Source organism: Narcine bancroftii, chromosome 4, assembly GCF_036971445.1.
Source record: "Narcine bancroftii isolate sNarBan1 chromosome 4, sNarBan1.hap1, whole genome shotgun sequence".
In the NCBI taxonomy this organism is placed as follows: Eukaryota; Metazoa; Chordata; class Chondrichthyes; order Torpediniformes; family Narcinidae; genus Narcine; species Narcine bancroftii.
Genome location: NC_091472.1, coordinates 85,470,305 through 85,496,460, shown reverse-complemented (window position 1 = coordinate 85,496,460; position 26,156 = coordinate 85,470,305). Strand labels below are relative to the sequence as shown.

At 43.4% G+C, this 26,156-nt stretch overlaps 1 protein-coding gene across 3 annotated transcripts in view; it reads left to right on the top strand.

Annotated features, from left to right (window-relative positions):
- Positions 1-26,156, top strand: part of sptlc3 (serine palmitoyltransferase, long chain base subunit 3) — a 170,535-nt gene that overhangs the window by 55,648 nt on the left and 88,731 nt on the right. For all 3 annotated transcript variants that reach the window (XM_069931842.1, XM_069931845.1, XM_069931844.1), the window contains 2 exons: positions 5,570-5,724; positions 9,588-9,736. In XM_069931842.1, coding sequence (XP_069787943.1) covers positions 5,570-5,724; positions 9,588-9,736 — 304 coding nt within the window. The remainder of the gene's footprint in view (positions 1-5,569; positions 5,725-9,587; positions 9,737-26,156) is intronic.

Here is a 26,156-nt window from a genome sequence, read left to right as displayed (position 1 = left end):
GTGCACCACTCCTCCTGGGCCTGGATTTCCAGTGCCAACTGCAGAATGTCACCCTTGCCTTCAGGGGGGCCCCAACCTCCACTCACATTGCACAGCACGCCAACCTACCAGCCCCGGCCAACCTGCGGCCTCTCCACACTGCGCATCACCCCACCGGCGCTCTTCCCACATCTTGCGCTAGGCTGCAAGCTGATTGCCACCAGAAGTAGGCACTATTGTGCTGCAGACAGGAACTTCATCAAGGCGGAGGTGCGGCGACTCCTGTCACAAGGCTTTATAGAGCCCAGTAACAGCCCTTGGAGAGCCCAAGTCCTGGTGGTCAAAGGGGGAAGTAAGCCGAGGATGGTTGTGGATTACACGCCAGACCATTAATCGGTACACCCAGCTGGATTCCTACCCCCTGCCGAGGATCACCGACATGGTCAATGAGATTGCCCGCTACCGGGTTTTCTCCACGATTGACCTGAAGTCGGCGTTTCACCAAATCCCTATCCACCTGAAGGACAAGCCATACACGGCCTTTGAGGCAGACAGGTGTCTGTACCAGTTCCACCGGGTTCCTTTTGGGGTCACAAACGGGGTCTCCATCTTCCAGTGGGAGATGGATCGCATGGTAGACCGGCATAAGCTAAAGGCGACATTCCCATATGTGGATAACGTCACTATCTGCGGTCGTGACCAGCAGGATCATGAAGCTAACCTGGAAAAATTCCTCCAGAAGGCCACGGACTTGAACCTCACTTACAACAAGGAGAAGTGTGTTCAGCACAACCCACCTCACCATCCTGGGGTACATTGTGGCCCATGGAGTCGTTGGCCCAGATCTGGAAAGGATGCGCACATTAATGGAGTTTCCTCTCTCCCCCCCTCCCCCCCCCCCAAGCTAAAGGCCCTCCACAGGTGCCTGGGCCAGTTCTCTTACTACTCTTAGTGGGTCCCTCACTTCTCGGACAAGGTCCGCCCTCTGGCCCAAGCCACAACTTTTCTCCTCCCTCCTGAGGCACAGGCAGCCTTCACCTGCATCAGGCAAGACATCGCGGATGCCACGATGCAGGGTGTGGATGAGGACTTCCCCTTTCAGGTGGCCGTCGCTGCTACCCTCAATCAACGTGGGCGCCCTGTCACCTTTTCCAGGACCCTCCATAGCTCCAAGCTAGGGCACTCCGCCATTGAAAAGGAGGCCCAGGCAATTGTGGCGCCACTACCTGGCCGGCAGGAGATTCACACCGTGGCATTCATGTTTAACACTTCCCACAAGAGCAAAATTAAGAACGGTAAGATCCTGCACTGGAGAGTCGAGCTGGCAAACTACAGCTATGACTTCCAGTACCGCTACAGGAAGTTTAACGACTCCCCTGTTGCCCTCTCTCGCACCTGTGTGTCTATGCATGACGACAGGTTGCGGGCATTGCATGAGTCCCTCTGGCATCCTGGTGTCACCCGGTTGTACCATTTTGTTAAGTCCTGAAATCTGCCGTACACCATTAAGGATGTCAGGGACATGACCGAGGCCTGTCAGATCTGTGCGGAGTGTAAACCCCACTTCTTCCGCCCGCCCCCCCCCAGGCCCACGTTGTAAAGACTACTCGGTCTTTCAAGCGTCTCGGCATGGACTTCAAAGGGCCCTTGCCTTCCACGAACCGAAACGTCTACTTCCTCACGGTAATGGACCTTTCGCCATCCCTTGTCCGGACACCTCCACGGCCACCATCATCAGGGCCTTGGGGCAAATCTTCACCATGTTTGGCTACCCCGCCTTCATCCACAGTGACCGGCGGTCTAGTTTCATGAGCGACGAGCTGCGCCAATACTTGATGGCGAGGGGTACCACAACCAGTCGCATGACAATCTATAACCCAAGAGGCCACTGGCAAGTGGAACACGAGAATGGGGTGGTCTGGAAGGCAGTCCTCCTGGCTCTCTGGTCAAAAGGGTGGGCCATTGAATTTTGGCAGGATGCCCTGCCCGAAGCACTCCATGCCATTCGGTCACTCCTGTGCATGGCTACCAACGAGACCCCTCACAAACATCTGTTCTCATTCCCCAGGAATTCGACGACTGGAATGTCACTCCCAGCATGGCTCAGATCCCCGGGACTGGTGCTTATGCATAAGCATGTACGGACACACAAGGCCAAAGCCTTGGTAGAGCAGGTTTTCCTCTATGCTTGCATTAGGTTCGGCAGTGGCAGGGAGGACACCATCTCAACCAGGGACTTGGTCCCAGCAGGAACACCCACCACACCATGCCACCCTCCAATCCAGGATGACGCTGACCGGGCATACACCCCATCCCCATGCAGCTATGGGACATGCAGGGCCTCCTCGACCACCAGGTGCCCATTTCAGCCTTAGGAGATAAACACCCCCCCCCCCCACCCATCTAATACAACCCACATACGTCGACCCCGGCCCCCCTGGCCACCTCTCTGCGCGACACCACACCAGCCACACACACCCCTGCCCAGCCCCCCCACTTCCCCTCTGACCAGTGACCAGGAGCCAGTTCTACGACGGTCACAGAGACCGTTTCAACCTGTAATTATTATGTATACATAGTTGGTGTGATTCCTTGTTACTGCCCTCTCCCCCCGCCCCCGGGACAATTTTAAAGAAGGGGGTGAATGTGGTGGTACACCATCATCCTACTGCAGGGGGCAACCTCTTACCTGCAGGAGAGTAAGGGGACAGGACAACACCTGGCCAGCTGCCAACCAGTCAGCCTGAATGGATCAAGCCCCACCCGGTCGGGTGTCAATCACCCTCTGGGCTATAAGCCTGCGCTGGCCTCCCGAGGCCTCCCACTGAGTTGCTGCAGCCACAGCCAGCCTGGGTCTGTGGAAGTTTTTGTGGATTAAAGCCTGTTGTTCAGTCTTTACCTTGTGTGTGGCTGATTCTATCTAACAGAGCACCACAGGATCTGGACTCAATCTCTACATCTAGAGAAGCTGAGAATGTTATTGTTATTGTGCTGCCCCAGGTAGCAAAACTTGTTGGCAGCATTGAGACAAGTGTCAGAATGAGGACAGTTGATTCTTCGTAGCTTGATCTAGGGGCTGGTTGGTACAAAACTTCCGAAAACTACTGTACAATCAGCTGTATTTTCCAGTTTAGTGCACTTTGCATTACGCTTTTCCATGTTTCTGATGCCTGACTTTGAATCTGTGTTCTTCTGTTATTGATCTTTTTGCAATTGAAAACAGTTTTTCTTTATGTTATCATAAACCTTCATCATTTAAAGTATCGTCAAAGCTTCAGTGTGCTGAAAGGATCAACCTTGGCTTCTCCATTGTACACATGTATCATCTCTGTAAGCATTGTTGCAAATCATCCATATCCTCTCCAAAATCCTCCTGCCCTTTGAAGTTTATGGGGCCCAGAAATAGGTGTCTTCACAACTGGGTTAGGCTCATGTGTCATCAAGCTTTTTCACAGGTGTCAGGCATTGTGTTCCTATGGCCTTCAAGACTTCATGCTCCCAGCTCGCTTGTCATTCAGTCCAAAGTTAAATCGAACAAAATGGAGGAATGAGATCACTCTGAGAAGACTTGCAGTATCTTATATGGGGTCTGCAGGGTTCAGATCCATTATTGTCGGACTCTGGCTTTACCCTACCCTCAATTTAGTCTATGTGTCGTCTGAGTCCAGTGTGCTCGTTGAATAAAGTGATAGGAGAAGGTATTCGGTTTTACAATCAGTTTATTACACAGCACAAGAATAAAGCTTAACAGAGCTCTGGTTCAGTCGTTAGTTCATAGGTCACCAGCTCAGTGAGCTATTCCTCAAGACTGACCTCTATTGTCCAGTCTCTTCTGTTTATATAGATCAACCTTATTACATTGACCAAGAGTTGGCTTTCTTTGCTAGATTCCTTGCATAAGATTTATCTCAAGCAATTTCCTGCTCTGCAATTATCTAGGGTGTAGACCTCCTATCTTAATTCTCAAGGCCAGAACATCCTGTTGTCTTGATCAGAAATCAATTTTCATACCCCAGATATTTCTAATTATTTCTTTGTTCTCGTCTGGCCATAGTCTTCTGTTCTACTCAACACCTCCTTATGCCTTAGCATTACTACTAAATTGGTTTTATCCATTTTCTTTGTCTCTGACATTCTCAGTCATGGTACTCTTTGTTCTCGTCTGGCCATAGTCTTCTGTTCTACTCAATACCTCCTTTTGACTTAGCATTCCTACTAAATTGGTTTATACATTTTCTCTCTTGTATTTGGAGGCAGCAAATTCTACACATACTATAATCAGCCAACTTTTCTACATACCTGTGGCTGTTACTTAATTGCATTACTATTTCCCTTAAACAGTATAATTGACAGCATCGAGTCCACGCTGCTGAAGATCCAGCTGCGCTGGGTGGGTCACGTCTCCAGAATGGAGGACCATCGCCTTCCCAAGATCGTGTTATATGGCGAGCTCTCCACTGGCCACCGTGACAGAGGTGCACCAAAGAAAAGGAACAAGGACTGCCTAAAGAAATCTCTTGGTGCCTGCCACATTGACCACCGCCAGTGGGCTGATATCGCCTCAAACCGTGCATCTTGGCGCCTCACAGTTTGGCGGGCAGCAACCTCCTTTGAAGAAGACCGCAGAGCCCACCTCACTGACAAAAGGCAAAGGAGGAAAAACCCAACACCCAACCCCAACCAACCAATTTTCCCCTGCAGCCGCTGCAACTGTGTCTGCCTGTCCCGCATCGGACTTGTCAGCCACAAACGAGCCTGCAGCTGACGTGGACTTTTACCCCCTCCATAAATCTTCGTCCGCGAAGCCAAGCCAAAGAAGAAAAGACATAGTAATGGATTAATGAATACATAATGAATATTACATTGGCATATTTTCTATGATTACTTAAGCCCCTTGGTTCCAACACTTTAAAATTGGGGAGTGGTAAATCATTATTCAGCATTTTAATAATAATTGTGGATTTTGGGATGAAATTTCTTCCAGCATTAAGTACTGCAACGAAGTTTTGAAGGAGAATTTTTTTTTCTAATCTTAATCTGCAAAAGGATAGTTCAACATGTTCTGGCTTCTTGATTTTATTTGATTTGTGTGCTGTTGGTTTAGACTACAGCCCCTTGGAAGATATTGATGCATTGAATTTTTGCGTCATCTTCCGATGTGTGTACTTTAGTAAACCTTTTGAGATTTGTGTGCCCTTCCATTTCAGGCATTTTTATTGCTTGTTCCCCAGAATTAATTGATAGTAGGACTTCTACCTCAGTGCCTGGCTGACAAAGTGCCCGAGCCTGAATTGTTGGTTCCCCTTTACTTCTTTGGATGCTGAACAAAGAATAACCTGTATAGTTTCTCCAGCAAATTTGTATATTTCTTCCCTAAAGTTTCTTTCTTCTTTTTCTCTTCCCATTTATAAATTGTTCCTTGAATCCACTTTGACAAACCTGTCCCAATGCCTCCTTGTATGGCTGAGTGTCAAATATTGGTAATATTCTCTGTGAAGCACTTGAGGACATTTTACTTATTATTGATATTATGTAAATAAGCAGACTTGTTCATTGGCACACCACTTATTGTCTGATGTTCATGGTATAGGATTTTGTGCCGCTTTATCAAGACTTTGAAAATTTCTACAAAAGAAACTTGTACATGAGAGTGCGTGACAACTGGAACCGTCCAATCTGCAGTGTGCCCGGCCCTACATTTGACTTGGTGGAGAGAGTCAGCGATGATTACAACTGGACTTTCAGGTACAAAGTAAAGTTGCATTCCAAGGTGACTTGAAACTAACTGTTCTTTCATTGTTGCTGGATTAAATTCCTACAGCTCCCTATTACTGAGCAACATTGTCAGTGTTTCTTCACCTGATTCAAGAAGATGATTCACCATCTCTGCACGGGTAGTTGTGGATGGACAATTAATGCTCAAAGTCTAGACTCGTGGTTCCCAAACTTTTTCGGCTGCTGCTCCTTTGGCTCCCAGGCCACATCCCTAGCAACACCACCCACCCACCCACCCACCCACCCACCCACCCACACACACACACACATTTTCTTTGCATTAGGTCTAGCACAAATTTTAAACTAATCTAACACTAAATACAAAAGTATGTATTTCACAAATAAAACTTTGTAAACCAATATATTTACCAACATGACAGGAGCTCGATGGGGGCAGCCAGGCTGAGGATCAGCCATCAGCAGCTTGATGGGGGTGAGGCCGGGGCAAGGATCTGCAATCGTGCTGTTGGGAGCTCAATGATAGGACGGTCGGGGCGGGGATCAGCCTTCGGGAATTCGCTGAGCACCCACTTTGGGAATCACTAGTCTAGTTTGAGTGAGCACGGCACAGCTGGAAGTTAACCTTTTCAAATGAGTATTCAAAACAGAGGTACCTTCTGCTCACTTGGATGAATGTAATTTTGAAGAGAGGAGGTTATGGTTATGATGTCCACCTTGAGGTGGGACCCAAATGTCTACCTTGGATTGTGGTCTTCTATCAGCAGCTTCAAATCAAATTAGTTACCTGTGAGAGAATTATATCACACCACTCTTCCCTCACAAAAATACCCATGTCATAAGATGTTATGGGGCATGTTTGGTCTTTACAAGCATGAAATAAATAAATAAATTAAGGAGAAAATAGCTGCCCTTTCATTAGTGAGAGAAAATTTGAAATGGAATTATGTTGCGTTCACTGCCCATCAAAGTTTTCTACTATAATTTTTAAACTGAACAGAGAATCACAAATAGGTTACACTCCAGCGCAGATGAGTTGGCTCGACTGACCTCTTTCTGCTCTGTGCTTTCATCAAACACTGAACAGTGAGGCGTGCAACAGAAGCATAGGGTGAATGTGGGAGTTGGGGGGGGGGGGGGATGAAAGTGAGATAGGTGTGATATAAAAGAGAACTCCAATATTGTGCAAGAATGCAACAACCTGTTAGTTACTGATGGAATAGAGTGGGTCATTCTGAATCCAGAGCAAAGGTGGGACCTTTAAACCTGTGCTGGCCTTTTATTTTAATCGTCTACATCAATGTTTTCTGGAATTGTCAGTTCTCCAGGAATGTGCAAACATTTTCCCTGTCCTCCAATTTCTGGATTGGCGGAAATGGCCCCCAAAGGGCTTCTGGCTATGGTACTGCTCATTGGCTAGACTGGCTGCTAAATGGCAAGTGAAGTCCCAGACACCTTTCCAGCAGACGTCTGTGGATCAAGTTGAGTGATCCTGCCGATTTCCCCACCCTACTTTATGGTGTTCCAACTGAAATACAGTTATTCAACAAGAATTTTGGGTGTAAACTGATGCTTGTGGTTTGTGGGCCTCAGTACCAAAAGGCCCTGTAAAATTTCCAAAGGGATATTGAATTGTGTAGGATAAGTGAGACAAAAGGGTTAGTTATAGGGATTAGTAAAGAGGGGATTTTAGAACTTCTGGGGTATATAAAGGTAGAAAAGTCTCCTGGTCCTGATGGAATTTTTCCCAGGACCTTAAGGGAGGTTGGGGAGGAAATAGCAGAGGCTCTGACAGTGATTTTTCAACGGTCTCTGGAAGAGGGTGTGGTGCCTTGGGATTGGTGGGTTGCAAACGTGGTTCCGCTGTTTAAAAAGGGTGCAAGGTGTAGGCCAAGCAACTATAGGCCAGTAAGTTTGACATCGGTGGTGGGGAAACTTATGGAAGGAATTCTTAGGGATAATATGTATAAATATCTGGATAGGCAGGATCAAGGACACCCAACATGGGTTTGTGAGGGGAAAGTCATGTTTGACGAATCATGTTGAATTTTTTTGAAGAGGTGACCACAAAGGTTGCTGAATGTAGAGCAGTTGATGTGGTCCATTTGGATTTTAGTAAGGGTTTTGATAAGGTTCCACATGGAAGGTTAGTGAAGAAGATTCACTCTCTAGGGATTAATATTGAGATAGTCAGATAGGTTCAAAGGTGGCTGGAAGATGGGCACAAGAGAGTCATGGTGGACAACTGTTTGTCAGGATGGAGGACAGTAACAAGTGGTGTGCCTCAGGGATTGGTGTTGGGTCCTTTGTTGCTTGTCATTTATATTAATGATGTGGATGACGGGGTGGTAAATTGGGTGAGTAAATATGCGGATGATGCAAAAATAAGGGGAGATGTGGATAGTGAGGAGGGTTTTCGTAGACTACAGAAGGATTTGGACTATTTGGAAAGGTGGGCTGAAAGGTGGCAGATGGAGTTTAATGTAGATAAGTGTGAGGTGCTTCATTTTGGGAAGAATAACCAAAATAGGATGTATGCAGTGAAGGGGAGGTCATTGAGGAATGCTGAGGAACAGAGGGATCTTGGAATAACAGTTCAGCCTTCCTTGAAGGTGGATTCCCATGTAGATAGGGTGGTGAAGAAGACTTTTGGTGTGCTGGCCTTTATAAATCATAGCTTAAAATATAGGTGCTGGGAGATGATGTTGAGACTGTTTAAGGCATTGAAACCAAATTTGGAAAATTATGTGCAGTTCTGGTCCCCAAATTATAGGAAGGATATAAATAAGGTAGAGAGGGTGCAAAGAAGGTTTATCTTGAATACAGGAGATTGAGTAGACTGGGACTTTATTCATTGGAGCGTAAAAGGTTGAGAGGGGATTTGACAGAAGTATTTAAAATTATGAGGGGAATAGATAGAGTAGATGTGAATAGGCCCTTTCCCTTGAGGGTAGGGGAGATTGGAACAAGGGGTCATAAGTTAAGAGTTAGGGGACAAAACTTTAGGAGTAATATAAGAGGATGCTTCTTCAATCGAGAGTGGTGGCTGAGTAGAATGATATATCAGAAGAAGTAATTGCGGCAGGGTCAATTTTGTCATTTAAGAGGAGGTTAGATGAGAACATGGATGTGAGGGGATTGGAGGGTTTTGGGCATGGGAGTGGGCGGTGGAACTAGTGGAGTTTCACATAAATCAGTGCGGACTAGAAGGGCTGATATGGCCTGTTTCTGTACTGTAAATTTTTATATGGTTATATGATTATAAATGATTGTTTAACCCGACTGTTGTGTGTTTATTGTCCAAGCAGCCCGTTTCCAACCCATCTTCCCCTTTGCATCTCTGGCAATGTGCTCCCTTTGGGTCAGAAGGAGTGCCTCAGCCAGTCCAGCACTCCCATTCAAACCCCAGTTAACTCTTGATCAAATGCTGCCATCCAAAGTAAAATGCATCTCCAGGCTAGCCTTCTTGTGGGATTCTCAGGCTGGGAGGAAGGGGTGGGACTAAAAGCACCTCTGAAAACCATGGGGGTTGGAGGTGAGCGAGATGATCCACCCAAATTTTTCAGCGGGAAACCTTTCGCTGGATTTTCTACCCGTAGATGTGGGGAATGGGCAGTTTGGCCAGTAGTACTCAAATGTCTGGATTGGAGCTTACCATCAACTTGTTCTGGGACAACAATGTGATCCATTTACCACTCAAGACATTTGGAGCCTTTCTGTCCACATTTGAGTGGACGTCTTAGTTGTCAGCAGCCAATATTACAGGACTAATAACCTGTGGGTCCTTGCCTTGGCAGAATGAAACCCTAACTAATTTTTAGTATGGAATGAACGCTGTTGCAATTTTTAAAATATTGATCATTATTTTCATGCAGATACACTGGACGAATAATTAAAGATGTGATTAACATGGGTTCCTATAACTACCTGGGTTTCGCTGAAAACAAAGGGGAATCCTTGAACTCTGTAGCAGAGATTACACTGACGCATGGGGCCGGAGTGTGCAGCACAAGGCAGGAAATGGGTATGTAACAGTCAGTGAGTGATAAGCAAATATTAACCTTGGCTGCATTGCCAAAAAAGATAACAAGCCTGCAACAAATGGTTCATTGTTAAGAAAGTTTTGTGTGACATTTGTCACTAATTGCCCTTTACTTAGCTTCTGCTATGATGTATCAATACAGGAAGCTTAATTTTAAATGCAATTTATTCCCAACCACCCATCAGTTATTTCCAATATCTTTTAATTTCAGTTGGTGGAGGATGAAGGAGACAGTTCTGTATAGTGTATCTTTAAAACCAAAAAAAAAATGAAAGAGGACCTTTCATTTATGTAAATGCTTTTCATGTACTGAGGAAATCTTCAAGGATTCCACAATCGGAGGAGTCACGTGATGGAGTAGTGGCCGGACGGTGAACTCCAGCCCTCTCCAGAAAAGTCGGGAAAAACAAAGGAAAACACAAAGGCACAGAAATAAAAGTTTCAGAAAAGTGAGTATAAAGGTGGAAAGAAGATGGCGACAAAAAAAGAAAAATCGAAAGCAACGGTAAGAAGAGAGGAAGAGAAGACAAAGGAGGAAAAAGGTGAAGGCCTTACCTGTCCGAAGAGGCCCGCTGCGGAGAGAGAAACCCGCTCCCTCAGGTCGGTAAATAATGGACTACAAAAATGGCTCGCTGAGCCGAGTAAAAGTGCGCAACCGCGCATGCGCGATGCGAATGAAAAAAAACACACCGACGGGAGGGGGACCAGCTGGGGAGTTGATCTCCACAGCCAGCAACGACAGCTGCAGAACACCTGCAGCAAGAAGAGACCACAGAAGACAATAGAAACAAGAAAGAAGAGAAGGAAAGGGCAACAAAGAAACAACAGATGGCCAACCCAGAGGAAGAAGAAGAGGAAGAGGAAGAGTACAGTGAAATAGAAGAAGAAAAGAAAGGCAAGATAAAGGATATACTTTCTCTTATTAAAGGATACATGGAGTCATTTAAAGAATGGCAAACACAGGAATTTAAGGATTTAAGAAAAAGAATAAACAACACAGAAGAGAAAATGAATAAAATAGAGATGACCTTAACAGAAATGGGAAAGAAAATGGACAAGATGGAAGAGCGGGCAGTAGCAGCAGAAATGGAGGTAGAAGACTTAAAAAAGAAATTGGAGGAAAAAAAACTAAAGAGACACAAGAACTACTAGCTCAAAAAATAGATACAATGGAAAATTATAACAGAAGAAATAACATAAAGATAGTGGGCCTTAAGGAAGATGAAGAAGGCAAGAATATGAGGGAGTTTATAAAAGAGTGGATCCCTAAAACCCTAGGATGTCCAGAACTACAGCAAGAAATGGAAATAGAAAGGGCACATAGAGTATTGGCCTCTAAACCACAACCACATCAAAAACCAAGATCTATTGTAATAAAATTCCTAAGATATACTACAAGAGAAAAGGTACTGGAGAAGACAATGGAAAAAGTAAGAGAGGGCAACAAACCACTGGAGTATAAAGGGCAAAAAATCTTCATTTATCCAGATATAAGTTTTGAACTCCTAAAGAAGAGAAAAGAGTTCAATACAGCAAAGGCGATTTTATGGAAGAAAGGGTATAAATTTATACTAAAGCATCCAGCAGTATTGAAAATATTTATTCCAGGACAACAAAACAGACTATTCTCGGATCCAGAAGAAGCACAAAAATTTGCAGAACAATTACAAAAATAGACTGAGGGATGAAGACGGGTAATGAGAGTAAAAATGATCACGATTGATATGTATGTGGGTAAAGACAAAAATAGACTGAGGGATGAAGACGGGTAATGAGAGTAAAAATGATCACGATTGATATGTATGCGGGTAAAGAGGTATAAGAGTGAATAGAGACAATGTGCATACATGAATGTATCTGTACTTAGAGGAAAATATAGATAGTATAGACAAGAATTAATAAGGGAAGGTAATGGAATAGAGAGAATAAGGAGGGAATTAAAAGAGTGACCTTTGTGACATATGAAAAGTGAAATCTTTTCTGGGGGGGGCGGGGTGAGGGGAAATAGCGGTCACTGCAAAATCAGTTGACGCTTGCGAGTGGATTCGCAAATCCAAATGGAGAGGGGAGATGTGGTTGTCCGACAAGGGATAAAGGACAACTCAGGAGGGGAAGGGGAGATTGGGGATAAATAAGATAGAAATAGGAGAATAAGGAAAATGTTGGATGTTGTAGGAATGTTGTCTTATAAAGAGTTGAAAATAAGAAAACAGAAATGGAAAAGGAGGAAAGGTAATGATGGAAAAACGGAAAGAGAAGATAAACAAAATATAAAAGGGCTACGCTGAACTATATGTCTTTAAATATTAATGGAATACATAACCAAATTAAAAGGAAGAAACTACTAAATTTAAATGAATAAATGTATTCCATTAGAAAAAATAACATATAGGTTAAGAAATAATATTGAAATATTCGAACAAGTATAGGAGCCTTACATTAAATACAATAGCGAAAACCTACCGGGGACAAACATTACCTAAGTTGATGGAAGGAGAAGGAAAGAAAAGAATGGACTCAGTAGAATTTCTGGTGTATTTTTGTTGAATGACAACATTGTCTGACTGGCTTAATGCAACCTAGATTGTATACCTAAAATGGATGAGAGGGGGGGGTGGGGGGGTGGCTTGGGAGGAGGGGTGGGGGGGGGGAGAAAAAGTCACTGTATATGTGTGAAAAAGAAATAGTGTATATCATGGCTAATGTGATTTATGGTGTGAAAAATAAAAAATTAAAAAAAAAGGATTCCATAATCAGTGGAATACCTTTTTAATCTACAGACTGTGGACGGTAAGAAATGTAGCATCCAGTTTATGCACAGGAAACTTCAACAGCCACCTTACCATGATTAACTCAAGAGTTTCAGGAATGTTGGTTGAGGGACAGATAATTGATCAGGGCATAGCATTAACTTTTATTTTTCAAGTAAGGGAAATAAGATCTTCGATTTCATCTGAATGGGACCTCAATTAAACATGTGCTAAAGTAGCACTCTACTATGTATTGTCAGCTTGCATGGCCAATTAATGATCCCTTCCCAGCGTTGCCTGGGGAAAAATCTGAATATTAGGTTTGCATGAATAGACCGTGGTACATTCCAAATCAAAAAGAAAGATTATGCATCTTCAATTACATTGGCGTTTCCCAAATAACCTTTCAGCAAATGACATACTTTGAAGTGTAATTGTTTTTGTACAAAATGCAGCAGCCAATTTGCACACAGCAGTTTTGCTTCTATAATAGTATCCAAGTTAACAGAAAAGTTAAACAGGAAAGTCTGTAATTTCCTAGAGAAACTTAGCAGGAGGTTTTAGGTGCATATGAGTGGGAGAACAAAACAGAAAAATGCTGAGAAGTGATAGGGGAAGGGGGTAACACCCTGAATGGAGAAGGAATGGGATGGAAAGCTGGAGAGAAGGTGCCAACAAAAACTGGAGAAATCAATGTTGATGGCATCTGGTTGGAGAGTTCCCAGATGGATATTTGGTGGTGTTCCTCCAGTTTGTCATTGACCTCTGTTTGGCAGTGCAAGGCCGGGAATGGGTTGCGGAATTGATATGATTGGTTGCTGGGAGCTCTCTGTAATTGCAGCAGGCAGAGTGAACATGCTCAGCCAAACGATCTCCCAGTCTGCGTCCTGTTTCTCTGATGTAGAGGAGGCCACAACAGGAGCACCGGATGTAGTAGATGATACCTGCAGGTTCACAAGTGGATGGACTGTTGGGGCCCCAATGGTGTTGGAGGTGAGGTGTGGGTGTGTGTAGCATGTGTAAGTCAGCAAGGAACACAGGAACCATGGCCCCAACAAGTCAGAAGGGAATGCAAGAAGCAGGGTCATGGTGATCAATTGGAACCAGAGCCCTCATGAGTCAGAAGGAAGTGTATAGAACAGCAAATTTCAGGGTCAAGTGAACAGATAGAAACATGGCAATCTTTACCCAGTAAGACTGGTGTCAAACCATTGGAATTTCTGAAAGTTCAGATAGCACATTATCAGAGTTTTACTGCAATTGATCCAATTTTTTTTTGCTCAAATTGATCAGACATTTTGTAAAATTGAAAATGACAACAGAATGAAAATTTTGTGCAACTTTGTAGACTGCTGCATGGAGAATGTAAAGCTCTGAATGTTTCACAATAAACAACCAAGCTTCATTCTAATTGGAAAGTTTAAGGTAAATGACCCTTTGGAAGCAGTTCACAATATAATAGAATTCATGCTGCAGTTTGAGAGGTGTTACGAGCCCAGAGGACCCCAAAACCCAGCAGCAACAGATATTCAACAAGACAAATGGTTACTTAAACAAAAGTTGCTTTTAATTACCTTTAAACATGAAAACAAGATCAAACTTTAACATCACTATTAACTTAACTAACCTAACTTTACCCCCTTCTAATTCTAAGCACACGTGTATGTAATGTGTGTGTAAGTTCAGAAAAGTTCTTTTCATATTCCAATCTCACTTCTCATTCCCCCAAGTTTACTGGTTGTAGGAAATTCTTATACTGTGCGTAGAATTTAATATATATGAAGTTCACCAGGCTTGGGTGCTTGAAAGGTAAATGGTAACCGCTTAGGAAGGTTTTTGTCGCTTTTCAGAGAGAGATTTGTTGTTCCTGGACACAAACTGATCCCTTTTAATCAGCAATGTCAGTGTCTTGCTGAAGAGACATGCCCCATCAGATGATAACTTCTTTTTTTCATGTCACCACAGAGTTCCTTTTTGTTTCCCTTATTTCAAGAAAAGCATTAGGCAGCAAGTTTTGACCAGGCACTCACAAACTGTCTTCCAAATGGGGTTTTTCCACAAGCTTGCCAGCTTGTCCTGTTCCAGTCCCAGCTGCTGCTGCTGATTGTAGCACTGCAGAATAGATCTCTCTCTCTCTCTCTCTCTCTCTCTCTCTCTCTCTCTCTCTCTCTCTCTCTCTCTCCCCCTCTCCCTCTCCCTCAGAGAAAAAGCTGTTCAACTCTCTCTGCTTGCAAAAACCACATGTCCCTCTTAGAACAGCAAGCTGCATTCTCAGACAGTCTGCGGGTCTGAACTACTCCTCCGATCTCTTTCATCTGTTCCTTTTCAGAACATTAATCCATTAGTGAAGTCTCTTGGGCACTCCCCAAAGTTTTTGCAAAGGTCCCCAGGAGTCACCCTGTCTGGCTTGAGCAGAGCTCCAGTATTTTAAATGAGATCTTTTCTGAAGTGTTTGTTTGTGACCTGCACTAAACAAAACCTACCACATTCTATCTCCCAAAAACATATCTATATACAATACAAACACAGCATAATCTGTCACAGAGGGAGAAGCTAAAGTCTGGTGTGTCAGTATTACAGCTGAGTAAAGTTAACTGGAGGCATGAGAGAGGAGCTGGCCAAAGTTAACTAGTAAGGGGGCCCAAGCAAAGAAGATGGTAGTGCAGCAATGGCAGGAGTTTCTGAGAGTAATTTGGAGACGCAGCATTGTTTCATCCCAAGGAAGTGGAAACATTCTGAAGGGCAGGTGAGGCAACTGTGGCTGACGAGGGAAGTCAAAGACAGCATAAAAGCAAAAGCATACAGTATTACAAAAATTAATAGGAAGCTAAAGGATTGGATAGAAGCAATTAAAAACAAAATGAGGTGAGAAATGATGAAGGGTCAAGATGAGCTGGCCAGTATAAAAGAGGATACCCAAAGTTTTTTTTGAGATATATAAAGAGTAAAGAAGAGACACAAGACTGGACATCAGACAGTTGGAAATGATGCTGGAGAAGTGATAATGGGGAAATAATGCATAAACTGAATTCCGTACAACTCATTATCCAAAATGGTTGGAACCTGACCAATTTTGAATGACTGAATTTTTCAGATAAATGGTCTTTTTTTTTTAACAGCCCAGTAGCAACAGCAAATTGCTTGTATCAATGTTTAAACAATATCAAATAACAAAGGAAGGCATTTTAAGCATTAAAATAATATTTAATTCTCATCAAAAAATTGCTGACCGCCACCGATCCCCGACACATCTCCGAAACCACCATCAATCACCAAGACCTCCCATTCGCCGCTGCTGATCCCTGACACATCCTCACCGCTGTTGCCAATCCCCAGGAAGGCTTCCCAGGCCAGTGGAACACTCACTGGCAAGTCAGTGGGCTCCTGTCTCCTCGTAGGCTTGTTTCAGCAGGGGCTTTGCATCCTGGTTCTCAAAGTTGGAGCCTGACACAGATCCAGTCTTCACCTGTGCACACACCCCCTCCCAACCACCAGCGACGATCACCAACACCTCCCCACCAAGGTCCCGCTTCTGTCCAGGAGGCCGCTTTCCTTGATGTGGCTGGGAGAAGGGTTTCTTCCAACCACTTGCTGCTGGGAGACAGTTTGAGAGGGAGAGTTGGAGAGAAAAAGTCAATAGGGGTAGGTAAATAAAAAATGGAAAGAGAGAGGGGAGGGGAGTACCTAACACGGGGACAATCGTCTTTCTAATTTCATGATGGGTGAGTTTTGTTTTCTACCTGTGAGGTCAGTTCGGTTCTGAAATATTTTTGGATAACTGAGGATTTCTGATTTATTTTGAATACCCTCATTTATCCAAAATTTTTCTGAGGCAAACAGACACCATTTCCGGGTCCAAAAAGATAAATAAAGATTTCGGATAATCCTATTTTTGGATAATCAGAGTTGTACTATATGTGTTTTGCATCAGCTTTCAGTATGGAAGAGACCAGTGACAGAAATTTGAGGGAGTCAGGGGGAAAAAGTGAGTGCAGTCGCTATGGTGTTTGGGAAGGTGATGGTTGATAAGTCATCTGGACTGGATGGATTACACCCCATGGTTCTGAAGAGGTAGCTGAAGAGATTGTAAATGCGTGAGTAGTGATTTTTCAAGAATTGCTAGTCGGAAATGGGTGCAGGGGACTAGATAATTCCAAATATCACTCCACTCTTTAAAAAAGGACCTTGAGCAATAGGAAATTATAGGCCAGTTACATTAATATCACTGGATATTTTAATATCAATGGTGCAATGTCCGTTGGAGGTAAAGATATATTACTGACATTTTGGGCCTGTGCCCTTCCACAGCCTTTCCCCTACCTTAAGGAAGAGCTCAGCCTGAAATGTCAGTAATATATCTTAACCTCCTGTGAATGCTGTGAGACCTGCTGAGTTCCTCCAGCATTTCTGTGTTTATACTACATTCACAACATTTGCAGACCTTCGTGTTTTATGGCAAGATTCTAAAGTCTCTTAAGGATGAGGTTTTGGAACACTTGAAAATACATGATAAAATAGGCATGGATTCCTTCAAGGGAAATTTTGCCTGGACAGACAAAAGAGAGTTAGTGGTTGTTTACTTGGATTTTCAGCAGGTCTTTGACAAGATGCTTAAACGAGATAGGGGCCCAAATAATTATGGAAAAGGATTATGGATAATTATGGATGGAAGATTGACTGACTTCCAAAAGGAAAGAGTGGGAATAAAGGGGCCTTTTCTGGCTGGCTGCTAGTGACTAATCACGTTTCGCAGGAGTCGATGTTGGGTCTTCTACTTTTCAAGTTACATGTAATTGATTTACGTGAATGAATTGATGGCTTTGCGGCCAAGTTTGTGGATGATACAAAGATAGGTGGAGGGGCTGGTTACGTTTATAAAACAGGGAATCTGCAGAAGGACTTTGACAAGTTGGGAAAATGGGCCAAATGTATGGCCATGCATATTAGGAGAAGGAATAAAGATGCAGTCTATTTTCGAAATGGGGAGAAAATTTGGAAAGTAGAGGTCCAAATGGACTTGCAAGTCCTAGAGCAGGATTCCATGAAGGTTAACTTGAACATTCAGCCAGTAGTAAAGAAGCCAAATGGAATGTAGTATTTATTTCAAAAAGATTTGAATATAAAGGCTTTATATGGTGTTGGTTAGACCACATTTGGAGTACATTATTGTATGTAGTTTAAGGCCCCATATCTAAGAAAGGATGTGTTGTAGAAGGTTCAGAAAATGATCCAAGGATAAGCGGGTTAATGTATGGTGAACGTTTGATGGAGTTTCAAAGGATGACTGGGAATCCCATTGAAGCCCATCTAATATTGAAAGGAATGGAGAGAATGGATTTGGAGAGTCTCCCTCTTTGTCCTTCCAGAGGTGGAAGAGTCTGGGATCAGAGGGCACAATGTCAGAATAAAAGGTCATCCCTTTAGAAAGACATGAGGAGAACTTTCTTTGGCCAAGGGGGGATGAATCTTTGGAATTCATTGCCACAGAAGGCTGTGGAGGCCATATTGTTAGGTATATTTAAGGCAGAGATGTCAAGCATTACGGGGAGAAGGCCGAATGGGATTGAGAAGAAAAATGCAGCAGACTTGATAGGCAGAATGGTGTAATTATGCTACTATGTCTTATGGTCTCCACTGCCAGACTGAAGCCCAATATAAACTAGAGGAACCACAACTCTTATTCCACCAGGGCATTGTACAGCCCAATAGCATGAACATAGACTTTCCTCATTTGAGGTAATGTCCCCTCTCTCTTCTGTACTACTCGCGCTCTTTGCTCCACACCATTTTTTTTTTTGTTTCTCTTTCCCAACCACCTGCCCATTCTCCATCCAGCTTCATGCTCCCATCTTCATGCTGGATTCTTCTGCTCCCTCCTCTTATCCCCACACACCCCGAGTTCTTCCAGCAGATTACTTTTGGCTTCAGTTTCCAGCATCTGCAGTCTCGTGCATATCATATTGGCAGCTGTTGGTGTTGGTGGGTTTAGAGTAAATATCAATTGGTCGCATGTCTCCTGAGATGGAAACAGAGATCTAGGAAGGGGAAAGTTTCAAAAACATCCCAGGCTTGAGTAGGATGGATGTTAGTAGCAAAATGTATAAAGTTGATGAGTTCTACACAGATGCAGGAAGGAGTACCAATGATGTCATCAATATAACAGAGGAAGAGTTGGGGTGTGGTTCTAGGGTAAGTTTGGAATAAGGACTGTTCCAGATAGCCAGCCAGAAGGGAGGCATAGCTGGAACCCTTAGGAGTGCTCATGACTACACCTTCGATTTGAAGGAAAAGAGGTGTCAAAAGAGGTTATTCAAGGAGAGAACAAGTTCTGCCAGGTGGATGAGAGTGTTGATGGAGGGAAACTGAACAGAACATTGTTCCAGGAGAAAACAGAGGGCTTTAACCCCTTCCTGGTGGAGCTGCACAGAGACTGGACATCCATGGTGAAGATAAAATGGTGTTGTCCATGGAACAAGAAGTTGTCAAAATGACAGAAGAGCGTGAGAGGTCCCATAGATGTATCTGGGAAGGACTTTCTTTCCCACTATGGTCAATAGAGCTATCTTTCATATTTCTTCGGGTTCTCCTCATGCTCCCTCGCCCTCTCAACAGAAAAGGGATAGGTTTCCCCTTACCCTCATCTTCTATCCACCAGCATCCACATTTGTTCAAGTTTATTGTTAAGTGTATTAACTATGTGATAGAGATTGTATATCTTTTGGTCGACTCACAAAACAGAGCACAACAAGTAAGACAGTACAAAAAGTGCAGAGTTACAGAGAGACATCAGATGATACAGAGTAAAGGCAACATAATTTTTACTATTTTGGGGTTCAGTCAGGACTCCTCTGCCTTCATTTGTAGTCAGAACAGACTTCACTCTTTGATAGATCAGGTTTGATCTGCATCTTAATGCCATCCATCTATTTGTGTCTATACCCTTAGCCAAAAAAAAAAAAAAATTTACTTGGGATTTAAAAGTATTCATTGAGCTGCCCGAACATTTTTGTGGAGTAAGGTGTTTCTTGCAGAGTGTGATGGATGCTGCAGTCATGAGTCCATAGCTTTGATTACCTGTTAGTTTTCTGTTGAAGGAGCACCCTTCAGCAAATATCCATAGCCCAGAGTTTACTCTTGCAGGGCTAAAATAGAGAGCTGATATTTTATGTTGGAAGCTGCATCATCTATGATTTATTTTTCATGAAGGACACTGTGGAATTTAGGATTCAAGGAAGCCCAAAAAAGCAGTCATTTTTGATGTCAGCTGCATCTTCACAGGTTCTCATTATTTTCCTGAAGTCTCACTCCTCTCAAATATGTACTCTGATCCATATTATTGAATCTGAATGAATCATGGAATATGGATCAGATCTAATCTTATTGAATGGCAGAGGTATCTAATGGGACCAAATAGGTGTGTGGAAGATAGGAGCAGGAGATCACATCAAGGACGTTTGAAGGTATCATTTCCTGAAACTGAAATGGAGATAAGGCATCGGCCATTTAGAAGATGAATTATTTTCTTCTAAGATAAGAAATGTTTGCATTCTCTCATCCATTGGCCTGTTCAATCATGTTCAATGATTTTTGGTCATTGAAGGAAGTGGAGGAGGTGCACAAGATACGGATTATCCATGATTTTGTTCATCCATGACTCGTGCAGGGAGTATGTCATACTTGTAAAAGGCACAAAGAGTGTGAATCAGTTTTGAGTCCTGTGATGCATGGCCAAATTATTTTTATGCTGCCATAAATTCTGCAATATATGGTCTGCAACTACAAATACATTTCATTTTGGAGGTTGGGAGGTTAATCAATTCATTTTTCACGGAGTGCTGTAAACATGCCAAACAACTGAAGGGATTGAAAACCCTTCACTGTAGGTTTTGAACTGGTCCGTCGTTTCCAAGTACTTTCTTTCCCACCATGATCAATAGAGCTATCTTTCATATTTCCTTGGGTTTTCCTTGTGCTCCCTCTCCCTCTCAACAGAAAAGGGTTAGCTATTTTTTCAGTATCCTTTAGATAATTGAGATCTATAATTAATGTGCCTAAGCGATACCAAAGACTTTTGGATGTTAATTTTAACCAAAGCTTATTGCTTAAAGTGTGGTCTGTTTTTCTTGGCTGAGAAATTACCTTGAGCCTTGGGAACATCTCTGGTAACAGCCAATTGAAGGTAATTAAACTTTGCCTGAACCCTAATGTCTGCTCCAGCCATGGTCACTGTGAATACTCAAAGACATTACAAAATAAATTACAGGCCAGTGAAGAAATACTGGAGTTGAATGTTCCTGTTACCAAAAGCCGGATGAAGGGTAGGCAACTTCTCTCACTCCCAGATTTTAAATACTGTAGGAGCACTTCCAAAACCCAGCAATTCCATGCATTGAAGTTGGTCTGTTAGCAAGCTATAGGCTGTTGGTCATTCACAAAGTTGTTGACTTGGAAGGGACCACTTCCTTTGGATGTCAATTCAAAATATGATGAGGGAATTGGGAATGAATTGTTCATAATCTTATGATTAAGAAGAAATCAGAAATGTTATTAGACGTGCAAAACTGTCTAAGATAGGTAGGAGTGTCTTAGCTCGATCAAGAACTCCATTGCCTCCAAACTCGAAAACCTCCCGACAGGCCACTCGGACCGGATCATGTCCATGCGACTCCCCCTTCAAAACAAGCATCGCATCACCCTCATCACTGTCTATGCTACAACCCTCCAGGCGGAACCAGCAGAAAAGGACAAGTTCTACTCTGATCTGCGCAACCTCATTCAACGCACCCCTACAGCCGACAAGGTTGTCATCCTTGGCGACTTCAACGCTCGCGTCGGCAAAGACTCAGAAACCTGCCCAGGAATCCTGGGCAAGCATGGTGTTGGCAAGTGCAACGACAACGGGCGCCTCCTGTTGGAACTCTGCGCAGAACAGCGGCTTGTTATTACAAACATCCTTTTTCAGCAGAGGGACAGCCTGAAGACTACCTGGATGCATCCCCGATCCAAACACTGGCACATTCTGGACCATGTCCTGGTGCGAGAAAGAGACAAACGAGATGTGCTCCACACCAGGCTCATGCCCAGCGCGGAATGCCACACTGACCATCGGCTTGTTCGCTGCAAGCTCAACCTTCACTTCAAGCCAAATTCCAGGAACAGTAAAGCCCCCAGAAAGAGGTTCAATGTTGGAAACTTGCAGTCAGACAAAGTGAGAGGAAACTTCCAGGCAAACCTCCAAGCAAAGCTCGAGGATGCAATCCGCCTCACGGACTCATCCCCTGAAACCCTCTGGGATCAGCTGAAGACTGCCATACTGCAATCCACTGAAGAGGTACTGGGCTTCTCCTCCAGGAAAAACAAGGACTGGTTCGATGAAAACCAGGAAATCCAGGAGCTGCTGGCAAAGAAGCGAGCTGCCCACCAGGCTCACCTTGCAAAGCCGTCCTGGCCAGAGAAGAAACGAGCCTTCCGTCGCGCATGCAGCCATCTTCAGCGCAAACTCCGGGAGATCCAAAATGAGTGGTGGACTAGCCTCGCCAAATGAACCCAGCTCAGCGCAGACATTGGCGACTTCAGGGGTTTTTACGAGGCTCTAAAGGCTGTGTACGGCCCCTCACCCCAGGTCCAAAGCCCGCTGCGCAGCTCAGACGGCAAAGTCCTCCTCAGTGACAAGATCTCCATCCTCAACCGATGGTCAGAACACTTCCAATCTCTTTTCAGTGCCAACTGCTCAGTCCAAGAATCCGCCCTGCTCCAGCTCCCTCAACAGCCCTTAAGGCTAGAGCTAGATGAGGTCCTCACCCGGGAAGAGACATATAAGGCATTTGAACAACTGAAAAGTGGCAAAGCAGCAGGTATGGATGGAATCCCCCCAGAGGTCTGGAAGGCTGGCGGCAAAACTCTGCATGCCAAACTGCATGAGTTTTTCAAGCTCTGCTGGGACCAAGGAAAGCTGCCTCAGGACCTTCGTGATGCCATCATCATCACCCTGTAAAAAAAAATCTCTATTATTCTGACTCATCATTGGAGCTTGACTTTGTCTTCCCTTCTTTACCACCAACCGCAAAATCATTTCTCTATCCTGATAATTCAGGCACCAAATTAAAACTGCTTGTGATGGCTGTCCCAGTATCGGTTTCTTCCTTAGCGCTCTATCTGTCCTCTCCAATACTAAACCACCCAGAAAGAATTCTTTACCCAACATCTCAGGGATCCAGTCCTTAAAACATTTTATTGGATCTGCTCCTTCAATATCTTCTGGAAGGCCCACAATTTTTACATTATTTCTCAGACTTTGATTTTCCAATGAATCAATCTTTTTCAATAAATCTCTCTTCTGAATTCCCCAATCCACGAACGAATCTTCCACTTTCTCTGTTTTATCCTTATTACGTACGACTTGCTCTTTACATTCAGAGAAAGCTGTCTCAAGTTTTTTTTAAATTTCCTGTACTACATCCACTGAAGTAAGGCATTTATTAACATCTCTCTTAAGTGTGGATATATCTTCAGACACATTAAACATTTTAGTTTACATTTGGGTCATTTGGTGAGACATATTATCCATATGGCAGGCAATCCCTTCCAAAACATTAAAAATAGAGTTCAGTCAGGATTCCAGTACCACATCTTGGGACCCACCTTCTATAAACTCCTCCTCTAGTTGTTCCTGTGAACTGACCATAAAAGGTAAGTCTTTTTGTTCCACCGTTATCAGGCCTTTTCCCATGCGGCTGTGGGTCTGCACACCTGACGACAGCACCCCGACCTCATCAGGGCGCTGCCACTTGGGCCCCTACAGCCCACACACGCTCCAGTAAGTCGCGGACCCTGGAGGCACCGCGCATGCCCAGCAGGGCCACGGGCCGCACAGGGGCAATCTCCAATCTTTCCATTAAATAAGATACAAAAGACTACAACCCAATATGTGGAAATGAGAACTTGTCCAACTTCTGGAACTGTAACACCAAAAATAGCAGTTAATAGGTTAGGTTGAAAAGTATAGCTGACAAAAATATCTGTTCAATACCTCTCCAACATCGGGCACGTCCAAAATGTATGAGTTAGAGAAGCCACTTCTGATTTACGTTTATCACAAATAGGACTAACATTAGAAAAAATACAGGTCAATTTGTCTTTTGACATATGAGCCCGATGAATCAGAGGATGATGAGCACATATTGAAGATGTATTGACCAATCCAAAAGTCTTCTCCCATGATTCCTCTGGAAGATGTAACTGAAATTGCTCTTCCCAGGCCCTTTGAATTTTGTCATTAGAATTTGATTGCAATCTTAACTTACTATAAATGTTGCCTATTAAACCCTTATGAGAAGAGTTCAAATGAAAAAAAACATATCAATCAAACCAGTTGGTACAATATTGTAAATTTCGCCAGTAAAGTATTCAGAAAATTTCTAATTTGGAAGTATCTTAAAAAAAGTGACTTGAGTATATTATATTTACTGAATAATTGTTCAAAAGACATTAAGCTACCATCTATAAACAAATCTGAAAAAGAGGCAATTCCTTTAACTTTACAAAAAGAGAAGGCTTGATCAATTATAGATAGTTGAAAAAAATAAGAGAAATGGTACTACATAAAATAAAACTTTATGTCAAAGAACTTCCGAAATTGAAACCAAATCGGTAATGTATGTTTAAGTATTAGGATGAAGGTATGCCCACTAATCTTGGAAGGTGTAAAAGGAAGAGCTGCTCCCAATAAAGAGACCTACTGAATACCTCTGCACAGAATTCAATTCCAAATCTACCCAGTAAGGATGTTCAATTTTATTAGAATTGATCCAGAAAATAATATAGCGGTTGCTAACTGCCCAATAAGCTTTGAAATCCTTCCTCTCTGTCCACAACACCTCCAATCTTTGTATCATCTGCAAACTTGCTGATCCAATTTACCACATTATCATCCAGATCATCAATATAGATGACAAAAACAATGGTCCTAGCCTGACCTCTGAGGCACATCACTAGGCACAGACCTCCAATCTGAGAAGCAGTCATTTACCACCACTCTCTGGCATCTCCTGTCCAGCCATTGTCGAATCCAGTTCAATATTTCACCATGAATACCCAGTGTCTCAACATTCCTGATTAACCTCCCATGTGGAACCTTGTCAAAGGCCTTAGTGAAGTCCATGTAGACAACATTAACAGCCCTCCCTTCATCAACTTTCATGGTAACCTCCTCGAAAAACTCTACCTACCACGCACAAAGCCATGTTGACCATCCATAATCAGTCCCTGGCTATCTAAATACTTCTATATCAGATCTCTTAGAACACCTTCCAATAATTTACCTTCTGCTGACATCAGGCTCACCGGCCTATAATTGCAAGGGTTACATTGGAGTCTTTTTAAAACAACGGAACAACCAATCCTCCAGCACCTCACCTGTGTCTAAGTACATTTTAAATATTTCTGCCAGAGCCCTGCAATTCCTACACTTAAGATCCAAGGGAATATCCTATCAGGCCCTGGGGATTTATCTACCTTTATTTGCTTCAAGACAGCATCTTCCACCATCTCGGGATCTAAACATTCCTTCCAGGTGAAGTTGTGATTTATTTCCACCTCTTCACATTACCATGCTGCATTCAAAGAAATCAAACAAATTGTGTGATTGTTTTACAAAACACCTCCATTAAATCAAACAATGTCTACAGATGCTGTGATTGTAGTTTAATACACAAAACTGCTGGAAAAACTTAGCAGGTCACGCAGCATTCTTAACCAACATTTCGGCTCTGAGCTTTTAGTCAAGGTATGAGCAAAAAGCAGGCAAGGGCCTAAATAAAATGGTGAGGGAGAGGAACACAGGCCCACAGGCAAGAGGTCATAGTTGGGTATGGGTAGGATGGCAGAAGAGAAAAAAGTTGGGAAGTAATAGGGAGAGGGAAGGGGACCAGAGGGTTAGGGAAAGAGGGTGGGGGGGGTGGGTGGGGAGAGGAGCCTTACAAACTGAAAAAGTCGATGTTAATGCCATCTGATTGGTGAATGTCTGGAAGGAATAAGAGGGGTTATTCCTCCAATTTGGAAGAAAAAATAGATCATATTTAAGTTGTGAAAGATTGCAGCATGCTATTGTGCAAAGACGAGAAAAATTATACTGGTTGACTTACAGGTTAAACAGGTAATCAAGAAGGCAAATGAAATGTTGGCCTTCATTGTGAGAGGGATTGAGTTTCAGAGCAGAAAGGTTGTAGTGCAACTGTACAGGGTACTAGTGAGTCTGGACCTGGAGTATACTGTGTCCAGTTCTGTTCTCTGTACTTGAGAAAAAATAGGAGGGGGTTAACAGCATTAATATAGTCTTGACCTATTTCCATTTGGTTAGAGAAGGCCGAGTCAGTATACAAGCTGTTCTTTCTCCAATTTGTGAATAGCCTCAATTTGGCAATACACGAGGCCCCCCCCACCCCTCCCCCACCTTTTTATATATGTGTCTACCTGTTTTGCCTGATCCCAATGAAGAGCTCAGGCCATAAACGTTAGTTACCTTTTACTTCCTCTGGATGCTGCACAACCCACTGAGTTTCTCTTGCACTTTTATGCATTGCACTTGACCCCAGCATCTGTATATTTTCTTGTTTAACTTGAGGAAAGATTTTGGAGGCAATGCAGATTTCACC